A 13,840-nucleotide genomic window follows, 5' to 3' on the forward strand; every position below is an offset into this window, starting at 1 on the left:
CCCGAAGAAGCACGTGTGGTAGACGGCGTCGTCCGCGTCGCGCCCCGCCCGCCGCGCGCCCCCGCGGGGACCCCCGGGCGCGGCCAGCAGGGGGCCGAAGGGCAGCGAGCCCGGGAGCAGGCCCGCGCCGTACAGGCAGGAGCGCACCGACTCCAATGTATCATAAATGCTCGGGTCCTTCACCACCAGGCCTGCAGGGGCAGAAAAGACACGAGGAAGCGTTGTCAGAGGGCATGGAGAGGGGACCTCAACTCCTTCCTGCTGAGCATCCGTGTGGCCCCTGGCCTAAGCCCCGCTTCCCTCCTCTGTAAAACAGGAATTATACACTCGAGTCCTTATGAAGACCACTGTGACACAAGAGCCCCGGAAGGCATTTGAAACGAGCTCACGGAGCCTCGCTGTTCCTATGGGTAAAATGGAGAAGGTACTAACGCTCGCCTTCAGAAAGCTGTTGGGAGAAGGAACTAAAAATGTGTGTGCAGCGGCCCAGGGCAATATTGTACCCATAGCAGTAGCTCAACAAACTTTTCTTCACTTTGGAGAGGGAAGTAACCCACGAGTGCTGAGGGGGGAGCATGCATAGGGACATCAGTAGGGGTGAAAGGGACCCTTTGCACCCCCAATCTACTCACCGTGCACCAGCCGCTGCTCTTGGACCATTAGGGACCTGTATTCTCCCCACTTCTCATACAGGGTTTGCTGCAAGAGACACCCCCCGCCTCACTGTCAGGAGCTAAGCAAGAAACAAGCAGGAGGTGGGTATAGACGGAGGGATCAGGCAGTGCACAGAAGAAATCTGAAGGTTAAAGCATATTCGGACAGGTAAATGAGCCCCTAAAAAAAGAGTGAGGGCCGGAGGGGCAGGAGCTTGGAAGAAGAGGGTGGAGGCTGGACGTTAACTGGGCTGCCCTACCTTTAGGTACTGCAGACGTGCCTCCAATTCAGCCTTCCGGATTGACGTCCCATACAGAGTTTCCAGCCTGAGGAGGTTGGGGAATTAAAGGCTAAGTGAGCCCACAGGGTGCGGACACACTGAGAGAAGCTGGGCTCAGGAACCCTCAGGATGGCAGCGTCCAGACATACCTGAGAACATTGCCAGACGCCTTAATGATGTCAACAATCTCTCGATGCCGGATACCTTCCACGTTCAGGCCATTAACGCTGGCGATGGTGTCCCCTGCCAGGCAGAGAGGGGATGAGCTTGTGTTCCACGGGGCAGGATGGAAGAATTGCAGCCCCCTACCCTAGCCAGGAAGGGTAGGGGTAATACACAGAACGCTCCTGAATTCCCTCCTGCCACTCCTGATGGCTGTGTGGAAACCTTGTCCTGGCCCAGCGCCCCAGCATAGGGCCCTCATAGACCCAACACCTCCACTCCCCCCTCAGGAAACTGTCCCCAAAGGCTGAGTCCTCTCAGCAACCCGGGGTTGCCTGCCCCCAGAGTTGGTTGTTTCTGTCTGGCCCACAGGCTATCATGAGACCCAGCCGAGACAGGAAGGGGTCAGGGTGAGTAGCACCACGCTGAGAGCTAACAGTGGCCGCAGGCATGAGAGGCCTCAGCTTCTGACACCCTGTGCCGCTGCGGAACCTTCTGACTTCAGACAGGGCAAGCCACATTCTCTACGGGTCCATTTCCCATCTATAAAAGGGGCGTGTGATCCCTACTGTGGCTACCTCAGGGATCAGGAGGGAGAGTGAATATGAAACTATTTTGCAAAGTTGCAACATACCACTTGGCTACCGGGGGCTGCTGGTAAGTGGGCAAGGAGGTGAGGGCTTAGGGAAGAAAGTGGTGCTAGAAGGGGGCTTAGCTCTTGCAGTCTCAATCCCCTTCCTGGGGCCTGGGGACTCTAGATTTGGCTAATCCCAAGGGCCCCCAGTGGAGGCATCATTTCCTTGTTAGAGGACGTCACGCAGGTACCCCAGAGTTGGGCCGGGTCGGCACAGGAGAGGCCCTGATGTCCAGTATCCGAGCAGATTTAAGGGAATGTCGCCCCCTCCCCGGCTCCTGCACGGGCTGGGTCGCCAGACGGCCAGGAGACAAAACAGCAGCAGCGACATCTGCCATTTACCAGGTCCTGGCTCTGTGCCTAGGGAACCCCTAGGCATGTTAGTGCCCCCATTTCGCAGATGGGACTGCTCCATGTCACACAGTCAATGGCAAGTTTGCCTGGATCCCAAGCCCGCACTCTATCCATTCTTCTTGGCCTTCTCAAAACAGGAGGAGGAAAGGAAATGGGTTTCAGAAGCGATTTCTCACCCCCTCTGCTTGGGAGCAAGGTCCTACCCTCTGCCCAGGGCCCTGTATCCCAGGCTCGGGCCTCACCTGGTGTGAGCCCAGCCAGCTGGGCAGGGCTGGAGTCATGAACCCGGCAGACAAAGGTCACCATCTCCACCCGCTGCTCCTCCCGGTGGTGAAGGCCGTAAGTCTGTAACAGACAAGGGGCCCATCAGCCAGGGGTGTGGCAGGGCCCGGCCATTTGTCAGAGTGGCCTTCCAACCCTGCGCTCCCTCTGTGCCCAGCTTCTCCCACCTGGATCTCAAAGCCGAAGGTCTGGTTCTCCTCCTTCTCCAAAGTCAGCACTTTCCTGCAAAGGGACACAGGGGCCATCTCATCAAGACTGTCAGGACTAAGAGGAGCTTGGCGGTCCCACAGCGTGGTCTTCCGCTGATGCTGGAGGTCTGCTCCAGAACATCCAGGCAGGGCTCACCGTCTCCAGCGCCAATTCAACTCTCCTCGCGGGTTGTCGGAATGCCCATCCCGATCCCCGGCTGACCTCCGCCCCACGGAGCCGTGGAGACTCAATCTCGCCTCCAGTGGAGGCAGGCTCTGGAAATGGCTGGCCCCCGGAGGGAATGGGCTTCCCGAGTTTTTCAGCCACACCTCCAGCTTTCTAGTGAGCCCGAGAGACTAGCCGACTAGCCGAGGCCCCACATTCGGCCCCAGCCCTGAGCCTCTCGGCTCCACAGCCTTGGGGAGAGGGCTGGCCCCACCCCCAGAGGCCAGTCACGAGGCTCGACCACAGCTGCTCCTCCCAGCTGCGACGGGCCAGCCCACCAGATGTGAGGCTGGGGGGGGGGGGGGGGGGGAGGGGAGCCTCGAGGCCGCCCCTTCCCGCACTGAAGGCCTGCCCACTGGACACAATGGTCTGGAGCGCCTCCAGATCCCCGCCTGCTGGGGGAGCCCAGAGCTTCCTCTGCCCACCCCCACCCCCTTCCTTCCCGCCCGGCCAGGGGCAGAGTGAAAGCAGCCTCCAAAGGCCCCTTCAAGTCTCGGCCGCTGAAAGGCCCTGGAGACCCAGGCCCGCAGCGCCCAGCCTGACCCAGATGCCCCTCAAATGCCGCACAGCAACTCCGGGCCCTGACTCCTCCCCACTGTAAACGCAGGCCTTTCCCCCCTCTGTGTGAGCTGGGGCGGGGCAAAGGGTGACCCAAGTGCTGTGTTCCCCCCCCCGGCGCGCTCTCGGGGTTTTCTGCAAGTGTTGGCGAACTTTTTCTGTAAAGGGCCAGAGAGTAAATATTTTGGGCTTTCTTTGTGGGCTCCATTCGGCCTCTGTCATACATTGTTCTGTTTTTATTTTTACAACCCTTTAGAAATATAAAAACAACTCTTAGCTCAAGGGCCAAACAGGCCAATCCGGCTGGCAGGCTGCAGTCAGCTGATCTATTTTAGAAGCCAGGCCCAAGTCTGCATGGGCCAGGGCCAGGGCCAGCACGAGGCCCGAGGTCAGGGCCTACTTCTTCCCCTCACCTCCGATGCTTCCTAAGAGGGCCGCCACAGGCTGGGACCAGCATAGGACTGGACTTCTGCAGGCAGGGCAGCCAGACTCAAGCAGCTGGACCCAGCTGGGCTGTGGTCTGGGCCCCCGGGGCTTGCTGGGGCTGGGAGAACTCAGGGGAGCCCGAAGGCTTCTGCTTCCTCCACCTCCCAGATCCAGATCTCCCCAGGGAGGGCTAACTGGCAGGGACTGCGGGTGGCATGAGGAACACCTGATGACTCAAAAGTCCCTACCTCCTTTCTCTGCCACCCCCTTAGCACAGCCCACACCCCCACCTGCCCCTCACTCCTAGCAAGGGAGCCGTGCAGAAAGGGTGGGAGAGTGAGGCCCCCTGGGCTGACAGCAGTGTCGTGCTGCCCCCCCCCCCCATCCCCACCCCAGCGCCTCACACTTTTGGACCAGGGCAGGGGCTGGGGTGCTGGTGACTCACCTCTGCTGTTCGGGACTCTGGCTGAGATTCTTCCAGCGGAATCCTGAGCCCTGCGGGGGAAGACAGAGGAAGGAGCAGGTGAGAGGGGAACTGTTCTTGAGCAGGTACTGAGAATCCTATTCTGGAAGGTCCCTCCCCTGGGCTCCAGCCCTGGACCGTGCACCTCACTTCCTGCTGCCTGCCTGTTGGGTCCCAGTTCCACACCTGCTTTGCTGCCAGTGTAACTGTTTGCCCAGTACCACTCCAGCATCACTCCACAGTTCTCCCTAAGGCTCTACCCCATAACTGAGACTGTGGGGACACAACAGTCCTACCAGTTTCCAGATGCATGAACTTTAATGGTTCTGTGCTAGCTCCCAGGTTGGGAGGCAAGGGGGACTCATTAATCTGGATAGAATAGTAATAGTCTCTGTCCTCAGGGCGTATGTCTGCAGGGCTCAGGCCTCCCAAACCCGGCAAGCTGAGGCAGGGGCTCTTTCCAGAGGTTCCCCAAGAAGGGCTGGGGTCTCCTGGGCTTGCCTGTCAAGGTACTCCAGAGACCCGTGCCAGTCGGGCATGTCCTCCTAATTTCTCAGCCACAGACAGTAACTTGGGGGAGCTGCGGTCAGAGGCCCAAGCGTGGAGGGGCAGGCAATCCCAGCCTGAACATGGAAAGGCAGGGGACAGTGGGGCCAAGTCTCCTCCCCCAAAGTACAGGCTGTTTCAGGGAGCAACTGTGGATCCCAGCTGTAGGTGGCCAGCTACACCCACCTCCACCTGTGTCTCTCGACATTGCCATATATTTTGTTGCTCTCTGGGACAAAAGCAAAAAACACAGATCTCAAACTTGTCCTTAAGTCTCACTATACTTAGGAGAGAGATTAGGAGGTTTTGTTTGGTTGGCTGGGGGTGGGTGGGGGGGTGGTGACAGGGAATGTCAGAGCTGAGGGTTCCTGCCTCCCTAGGGCCCTTGAGAAACTAGTCTCTCTCCCTCCCTAAATTATTGGTCTTTGGGAGAAGCCATCCCAGGCCAGCCCTTGTCCTGTGTGCCCTCAACAGCCCAGGGCCTTCCTGGTCTGTGCCCTAGTTAACCCTCCCCCCAGGCTGCTCCAAGGCTAGGAAGTGAAGTGAGCCCTCTTTTCTCCAGAAGCAAAGACCAGCCTCAGGGGTGAGGGGAGTTCCCAAATGGGCCAGGGTGGAAGGACTGGGCAGCACAGAGAGACCCCTTTGTCTTTCAACCCGATTTTCATAAAATGCAAATTCTCAACAAGCTGTTCATTGTGCGTGGTGGGGGGAAGCCAAGGGCCAGGGGAGGGGGGAACTGAGCGGGGAAGGCCCCCCCCCCTTAACCTGGGTCTTCTGTCCCCCTTTCTGAGCGCTCAGGTCCCCCCAGGCCAAAGGAAGAGTCTCGCGGAGGGGGAGACTCAGAGGGCGGGCGCGGCTCGCATCCTTCCTGCCCCGCGGGCGCCCTGAGACCCCTCCCACTGCGTCCGGTCCCAGCGAAGTCCCCGGAGCGGTAGCCTCGCGCCCCGCACCTCCGACGCAGGGCCAGGCGGCAGGCCCGGAGCCTAGCAATCCGAGCGTCCCCTCGGAAGGGTGAGCTCTCGGGAGTCCGCGGCGCTACACACTTTCTCGTCCACCCGCCTCTCCCCCCCCCCCCCCCCGCCCGGGGGCTCTCGGACCCTCAACTCGTCCGGGAGAGCGGCGGGACCCCAGCTCTAGGCCTTCACGTTCCAAATGGAGAAGCCCAGGCTGGGGGCCTGGGGGCCTAGAGACACCTGAGCGGGGGGCGGGGGGGGGGGGGGAGTAGGGGGCGGGGCACAGGGGTGTTGAGGGCAGCTGGAGCGAGTAGGAGAAGGGGGTGCTGGGGAGGAGTCGGGAAGGAGAGGAGCGAGACGCGACGGCGGCGCGTGGGGAGTGGGGAGCCGCCGAGATTGGGGGCGGCGTGGAGGCGGGGGCCGCGGCGCGGGGAGGCTTGCGCCTTCGGAGGAGGGGGCCCGGGAGACTGGCCGAAGGACAGCAGGTTCTGAAACGTGTCGGTGGGGAAGAGCGGGCCGGGGGGGGGGGGGGCGGGGAAAGTGGGGGACCCGGTGGCTCCCGAGGAATATATTGTGGGGTCAGCGGGCATAGATGCGGGATGTTGAGGGGCTGAGCAGGTCTCGGGGCAGGGAGGGACACCGGAGGGTACCTAGAGCTGGGGGGCCACGGGAATTGGGGGGTGGGGACGCACCTTTCGGCGGGGCAGGGTGCCCCCGGACACGGCGAGCGCGCGATACAGCTCGGCCGGGTGATAGTCCTCCAGCGCCGCGTACAGCTCGTCCCCGGGGGCTCCGGGGCTGGCGGCTGCAGCACGGGGACCGGAGGCCGGGGTCGGGGCCGGAGCGGCGGGAGCGACTTCCGAGTCGGGAGCCCTGGCGGCGGGGTCCGGGGCGGCCGCCGCCTCCTCCTTCTGCTGCAGCTTCCTGAGTCGGCGTAGGGTCATGGCTCCGGCGCCCGGCGACCGGCGACCCTCGGTGGCGGCGCTCGCTCCGCGCGGCGGGAATACCAGCGGCTCGGAGATGCCAGCCGGGCGGGCGGCAGGTCGCTTCCCTTTATAGGATTGGCGAGCTGGGCGGGCTGGGGGGCGGGTTGGGGGGCGGGCGGGGAGCGGCCTCGGGTGGCCTCGCCCCTGGAGCGGCAGGCCCCGCCCCCAGGGGGGGGACCGCTGCCCTGGAGCCCCGCCCACAGCGTCCGACACCCTGCCAGGCTGGGGAAAGTCTTGACCCGAATACCCGCTAGGGGAAAACCTAGCCAAGGAGGAGTGGGGCAGGGCATCCTGGGGCGGGGCCAGGGGTCTCCCGGATACCTGAAGAGGGGATGAGTGTGTGTGTGTGTGTGTGTGTGTGTGTGTGTGTGTATCTGTGAAGGGGCTTGTGCACGAGATTTGAAATGTAGAGATGGATGGCTTTGGAGATTCATGGAGAATCTGGTGGTGAGGGTACAGAAAGGGATCATTGTAAGGGATGGCTCAGGGAGGCATTGGGAGGCTCAGGGAAAGATTCTAAGAGATCCAGGGATCTGCAGGAGGCTTTAGGCAAGGGAAGAGTGGTGGCTGCGCTGTGCAGGGGGAAAAGGATGTACAGGGGGAAGGGTGAGATCCCTGAAGGAGGTTAGAGATAACCCTGAGCTGACTGTGCAGAACCCCCCCCCCCCGGAAGGGAGGGCCCGGGATCTCCCCTCTACACCACTGCCCCAGAAGAGGTGAAAGGCTGCCTCCCCTTCTCTGTCAAGGGGAGAGGGAAGCGGTGGAAACCCGGGATCCCGTGGGCGTAGTTCTGGTGTGTCCCCTGGGAGAGTCTGGAGAGTGGTCCCTCCTAGATAAACTTTCCCCCAGCTCCTGATGTTGGAGCTCAGATACCCCTTTTCCCAGCAGAAAGATCTTAACTGTGTGTTGACTCATGGAGAGGGGAATGTGCCTGAGCTGAGTGGGTGCTCAGGGTTGGGGGATGTGCTCAACCATTCTCTGACCCTGTCTTCGGGACCATCCCCCCCACCCACCCCCACCCCCGCCCTGTGTTACCGTGGCTGCCAGGCAGTGGGAGAGACTGGAACAGCCCAGCTGAAGTCTCTGTCGTCAGTGGTGCCCAAATAAGAAGTGAGAGGAGGAAGTGGAAGGCCAGTCTTGGCGTCTAAAGAGCAGCTAGCCACCACAAGGCGTCAGCATCACAAGCTGGGGGCCTCCGCATCCCACCATTGGCCACTAAACAGAGGCTGGGGAGGTACAGTCCCCATCTGTCCCCTTCTCCTCCAGTCTTCCCAAATCTGTGTTATGCCTTTACAGCTGACATTTATTGAGCCTTTACCATGGGCCGTGCACACCGTTCTGTGGGTGCTGTTACATACATGTATTAACTCATCTGGCCTTCGTAACAACCCTAGGAAATCGGTACCTCACGGATGAGGAAACTGAGGCCCAGGGAGGTTAAGTAACGTGCTCTAGGCCACTGAGTGCCAGAACGGAGGCTCAGAGCCAGGCAGCCCGGCACCGGAGCCTGCCATCCTAACCCCCATGTGATGCTGTCTTCTTCAGTTTCTCCTTCCCCGTACATTTATGCCCTGAGCCATGCCGGGCACCGGCTGGGCACTGGGGCTACAGAGTCTATGGTCTGGTTATATATACATGCGCTGTGTTAGACGGGTGGCATGAGCGGTCCAGAGAGGCAAGTGGCCACATCCCACAGGAAGGAAAGGCTGTCTCCTGTCTCGGTGCCCTGGTCTGTCTCAGTCGCCGTCCTTCCTTGTCTCCTTGACTCTGTCTTTCCCTCAGCCCCCCATCCCTGGGGCCCCAGCTCCTGCAGGAGCTATGGGTGGGAGCGGTCTGTGCCACCCCTCAGTAATTACACAAGTCCAGATGGCAGGATGCTTGTTGGGTGGGGGGCAGAGGGTAGACTGGGGGCTGCTGGGAGCCAAGAGCTGAGTCCCTTCGTCTCCCTCCTGCCACCTCCCCCTGGGCACCACCAAGTGGCCATCGGCTGAGGGGCCGAGGGGGTGTTGGTGGGGAAACGTGGGACTCTATTGTGAAGCATCAGCACAGATGGACCCCTGGACCGTCTGCTGCCTGCTCCTGACAGACGGCATCTGGGGTGGGGGTGGGGGTGGGGGTGGGGGTGGGGATGGGGATGGGGAGGAGAGCAAAGGCAGGGGAGGCAGTGGTTTGGTTTCTTTTCTCTTCACTCCTGTGCGTATCCCTGAAGAGACCAGCAAAAGGGCACCCTGTAGGATCCCTTGTGCGAAGGACCACCACCTTACCTATCCCAGGGATGACCTAAAGGACACCTCCTTGCCTGAAAGCTGGACAAGTGAACACCACGGGTGTCACGGCACCCGCGTCTAACAGCCCTGTTGAGACATTCCTCCTTCAGGGGCGCCTGCGTGGCTCCGTCGGTTAAGCGTCCAGCTCTTGATTTCAGCTCAGGTCACGATCTCACAGTTCATGTGATTGAGCCGCGTGTCAGGCTCTGTGCCGTCAGCGCGGCGGCTGCTTGGGATTCTCTTTCTCCCCCCACCTCTCTGCCCCTCCACCTGCTGGCATGTGTGGTCTCTCTCTCGAAATAAATAAACATTAAAAAAAAAAAAAATAGACATTCCTCCTTCAGGTTTCCCCCTCTTCCAGGCAGAGCTCCGGAGAACCAAAGAGTAAGTGTGGGCCCAGGAAATGCAATTTCTGGGAGGCACGTGGCATGATTTCTTCCAGTCCTGGAATCCAAGAGCTGGAAAGGAAGGGCCTGCCCTGTGGCCTGGCAATGATACGACGTGGTCCAAGCACTCATTGAACACAGGAGGCAAACTGAGACCCGTGGGGTGGTAAGGATGGAGGCAGGACAGGCCCTAGTACCCACTAGACCCAAGGTCTCCGGCCTCCAGAGACTATTTAATTCAGCTGCTAGTTGCTCCCCTGAGAGTTCAGAGAGTTCAGAGATATGTGTGTGTGTGCCTGCTTCTTTCTCCCAATCTCCTCAGTATCTCCAGGGAGGGGATGGGGGGCCCAGGATGCCACACTATGGGGTGGTGATGCCCTCTGCTGGCCGTGGGTCTCTGGGTGGAAAATCTTCAAACCAGAGTGAAGGGCTGTCTGGCTAGTGCCTGGCTCCACTCGGGATCTGAGCGGGGTTTAGGGAATCCCCCACATCTCCTCTCCTGCGCAAGAGGGTCCGTGTCCCACTGAGATGCCAAGCTCCCCTTCGGTCACAGAGTTCCGGAGTCTCACCGCTGGCCCAGTTAGGAAGTTGCGTTTTTGATCTCCACCAGGGCTGCCGGGCTGCAGGTGAAGTTCAACAAGGAGAGGGCGGACAGCTGGAGGGGGCTCCTCTGTGCAAGAGTCTCCACACGCCAGACACGTGAGGTCGCTGGCGCTTTGCCTTTTCCCACCCTCCGCGACTTCCTCCTAAGCTCTTGCATGGCATCTGCTCCCTCCATCCTATCTTCCGCGGCTCCTTAAACCTCGGGGGTGGAGGGGAGGGTGGGGAGGAGCCTGCTGCGCACGCTGCCTGCCTGCTGGGACACCTCTCTCTGGGAGGCCTCCTTGCAAAAGCCCCATGACTCTGGCCCCTCAGACATCTGCACTCAATCTGTGGCTCATCCCGAGCCAGTCTGTGTTTGAGAAGAGCTCCCCAGCTTTTCCTCCGTTCGCTCCAGTTGCCCTGGCTCTTAGCTCTTGGGATAGGGCTCGCTGCGGCGTGGGCTCGCCTAATGGACAAGGTCTGCGGGAGACCCCTCCCCTTTGGGACGAGCCCCGGCCTGGATACCTAACAGTCAACAGTGCCCGGTGGAGGAAGTGGGGAGAGCCGACTCTTGTCCCCACCGTCCTGCTCCGTGTGCTCGAGCTCTAGGGTGCCATCAGGAAGCCGGGGCACTTAGGGCGAGAGCTCCGGCAGCTCAGGCCGCTCTGCAGTCTAGCTCGATGTCCGCTCCAGCATCATCCTTTGCTTCCAGAACGGGGAGAATGAATAATAAATAGCGCGCTGGGATTCCCCTCTGGGTACTGCTGCTGCTCCTAAGCTAGGGAACTGGGAGAGAGAGGGCCTGGGACTCAGCTGGCGCTCTGGTCAGGAATGAGGGGCTGGGCCCCCAGTTGCATGACACAGAGGGAGGCACAGACAGCCGGTGGGCAGCTGACTGGGCAGGGAGTGGTTGTTTTTCCTAATGGCGCCTATTGCCCAACAGTTTCCACTGGATAGTGTCTGTGTGTGGCGCTGGGGCCCAGGGGAGCCCGGCAGCAGGATCTGGCACAGCCCAAAGAGCCGATTCTAGGGGGTCTGGGAGTAAGGGCGAAGCAGATATGGTAGTTTGTTTATGTTGGAGACGGGTGGCCTCTGGGCCTAGTGTGGCCCAGAGGCCTGGGACCACCTTGCCTCTTGGGTGGGGAGGACGGGGTGTCCCCAGCTATGTAAACAGGAGAGATTGACAGAAGAAGGGAGGGTTAGCCCCCCAGCCTGCCTCACAGCACCCATGTGCTACTTACTCCTAGGACACAGGGCACGTGTTATTTTACCTGCCTTGCTCGTTTCAGAGCACGTACAGTGAGAAACAGAAAACAACTGTTCTTGGGGAGCCTGGGGGGCTCAGCGGGTTGACCGTCGGACTCGGCTCAGGTCATGATCTCACAGCTCATGGGTGCGAGCCCCGCATCCGGCTCTGTGCTGACGGCTCAGAGCCTGGAGCCTGCTTCCGATTCTGTGTCTCCCTCTCTCTCTGCCCCGCCCGCAACAGCGCGCACGGGCATGCTTTCTCTCAAAAATAAACATTAAAAAAAAATTTTTTTAAGGGAAGAAAAAAACACACGCACAACAGTTCTTAGGGCCCCAGATACCCCAGTCCTCCGCCCTCTTGGCAGACACAGTTGCTCTGGTGGCTCGTCCCTGGTTCCCTCCCCAGGAGACAGGGTTGTGCACCCAACTATGGTTCTCCCATCGACTCCAAACTGAAGCTGGCTCCCCTCTTTCCCTGCCTGTTCACATGTGATCATGCCCCAAATTTGTGCGTTCTCCCATGGTCTCTCCCTGCCCTCCAGCTGTCCCTGCGCCACCACCACAGCGGTTGCCTCCCAAAGTCTGCACTGTGATCATCCCGAACACAAACAGGATCTCTTCCTCCCCCCCCCCGCCCCGCCCCTGCTAAAACCCACCAATGGCCTATTCCCTCCATCGGGAATCAGGAACCCCACAGAGGTTTTAACTTAAGGGCGGCTCCACATACTCATGCTATAGAGGACAATTTGGAGATCAAGTCCAGACTCAAGAGGAAAAAGTGCTGATTTGCACAGGCTGAGGCAGCCGTCACAGGACAAGTGATGGCACTGGTGGCCCCCAGGATGAAGTCTTATTTCCTCAGCACGTGACAGCCCCAACGGACTCCCTCCCTGCGGCTCTGGCTCCCTTGCCTCTAGCCTTAGCTGAGGACATCTGTGGTTCTTGAAGGGTGACACACGTTTTGATTAAAACCCTCTCCTCCTCTCCTCTGCCAGCAGGCCAACGCCTACAACAAAATAGAGATGTCACCTCCCTTGACCCCAACCCACTGGCGGTCCTGTGCTCGCAGGACGTCCTGTATCTGCCCCTATCCTAGCATGTACTTCACCCCACTGTGGTTATCTACATGCCAGTCCGTTCTGCTAGTTTGGGAGCCCCTGGAGGGCAGGGGTGCCTCCTTTCTTTCCCCAGGCGCCTGGTGTAGGCTTCCACGATACGTTACGTATAATTCTATAACAGGACTTGCCAAAATCTGCCTTATTGTCCTCTCTGTACAAACCCTCTGTCTTGAAGGGCGAGGCCCACAGACTGCGTTCCGCCTGCTTTATACATTTAGGGTTGCTCAACAAATCGAAGAGAGCCTAGGCCATCCGATTGTTCCTTAAACCTTCCCGCCCCATTAGCACCCATCCTTGGTTCCCAAGGAGCATTCCTAGAGGGACCCACGCCTCTCTGCCATATTCCTTAAGTCCCATCCTGTCGGACCAGGGGATGCTCAACGACTTCCGGCTCGTGGTGCTGTTTGAGTAAACACGTCTAGATGTTGCTATGAGGGTATGTTTTAGATGTGATTAACATTTCAATCAGCAGATTCTGAGGAAAGCAGATTACCCTCGGTAACACAGATGGGCCTCATCCAATCAGTTGAAGGCCCTAAAAAACCCTGCAGTTCTCTGAGGAAGAAGGAACTCTGCCTCCAGACTGCCTCTGGACTCAAGACTGCACCATCAACTCTTCCCTGCATCTCTAGCTGTCGGCTTGATTTGAAACTTGCCAGCCTCCACAGTCAAGTGAGTCAATTCCTTGAACGATCCCTCCATCCGTCCACCCTATTGGTTCTGCTCCTCGGGAGAACCCCAGTACACCATTCCAGGCTTGACCCAAAGCCTCCCCCCTTCAGGCCACCTTCATTATGCATCCCTCCTAAGTTCCTGAGTGCCTCCTCAATTCTACTTTACCCTTCATTCTGTTTTGGTCCTATTTAGCAAGCACGTTCTCCAGACTGTAAACCTCAGAAGACACGACCTGCCAGGGACAAAAATTTAAGAGTTGTGAAAAAAACCCCAAGTGAGACATTATTCCAAAGAATTCAGGTCTCCTGTGTCACAGGGGCCTTGCAAAGGTGAAACAGTGTCGGTAACCTTCAAGGCACACAAAGAGGTACCAGCAAAGTTGCCCTTCTGATGTTCAGAATGGTGCAGGTGAAGCTGCAATCCATAGCCTGGTGGATTTTCGATCCACGCCTGGCAAGATGACTGATCCGTCACAGGATGGCTTTTTAACGGGGTTGAGATTCACTACGAGCCACCACATCTTTTTCAACAGAGAGCTTCAACAGCCACAATACCTTGTCACTTCAGAGACACCTGGATTTCTGCAGCTATCTTTGTCCATAAATGAATTATGGCTAGGGCACAAGGACAATTTAATTAGCAGCTGATCCGGGTTATTGGGCTTTGTGCCAAACTTCAAGCCAACTTCTTAGAGGTGAGTTACTTGATTTTCTCCAGCCGGACAGTCTCAGATGAGAGAACAATGGAAAACTGTGGATAACTGTCAGAATTTTTTTTAGATTATTATTAAATTATTTATTTATTGAGAGAGAGAGGTGGGGAGGGGCAGTGAGAGGCGGGGGGGGGGGGGGG

At 59.0% G+C, this 13,840-nt stretch overlaps 1 protein-coding gene and 2 long non-coding RNA genes across 3 annotated transcripts in view; 2 read left to right on the forward strand and 1 right to left on the reverse strand.

Annotated features, from left to right (window-relative positions):
- The window catches only part of TAMALIN (trafficking regulator and scaffold protein tamalin), an 8,038-nt gene extending 1,270 nt beyond the window's left edge, over nucleotides 1–6,768 (reverse strand). Inside the window, exons 1-8 of the mRNA XM_040489019.1 lie at nucleotides 6,419–6,768; nucleotides 4,210–4,259; nucleotides 2,534–2,588; nucleotides 2,327–2,429; nucleotides 1,084–1,177; nucleotides 914–980; nucleotides 633–699; nucleotides 1–191 (exon numbers count right to left, since the gene is read on the reverse strand). Of these exons, the coding sequence (XP_040344953.1) occupies nucleotides 1–191; nucleotides 633–699; nucleotides 914–980; nucleotides 1,084–1,177; nucleotides 2,327–2,429; nucleotides 2,534–2,588; nucleotides 4,210–4,259; nucleotides 6,419–6,670 (879 nt within the window). The 5' untranslated portion in view covers nucleotides 6,671–6,768. The remainder of the gene's footprint in view (nucleotides 192–632; nucleotides 700–913; nucleotides 981–1,083; nucleotides 1,178–2,326; nucleotides 2,430–2,533; nucleotides 2,589–4,209; nucleotides 4,260–6,418) is intronic.
- Nucleotides 6,769–9,238: 2,470 nt separating this feature from the next.
- On the forward strand, nucleotides 9,239–13,169 carry LOC121038555 (uncharacterized). Its single transcript, XR_005794396.1, has 3 exons — nucleotides 9,239–9,531; nucleotides 9,976–10,069; nucleotides 12,786–13,169. It is a non-coding gene; the product is annotated as an uncharacterized LOC121038555 (long non-coding RNA).
- A 1-nt stretch (nucleotide 13,170) lies between these two features.
- The window catches only part of LOC121038554 (uncharacterized), a 2,555-nt gene continuing 1,885 nt past the window's right edge, over nucleotides 13,171–13,840 (forward strand). Inside the window, exon 1 of the long non-coding RNA XR_005794395.1 lies at nucleotides 13,171–13,682. This is a non-coding gene — a long non-coding RNA (uncharacterized LOC121038554). The remainder of the gene's footprint in view (nucleotides 13,683–13,840) is intronic.

This window comes from Herpailurus yagouaroundi, unplaced genomic scaffold, assembly GCF_014898765.1.
Source record: "Herpailurus yagouaroundi ecotype Mexico unplaced genomic scaffold, PumYag 166, whole genome shotgun sequence".
Classification (NCBI taxonomy): Eukaryota; Metazoa; Chordata; class Mammalia; order Carnivora; family Felidae; genus Herpailurus; species Herpailurus yagouaroundi.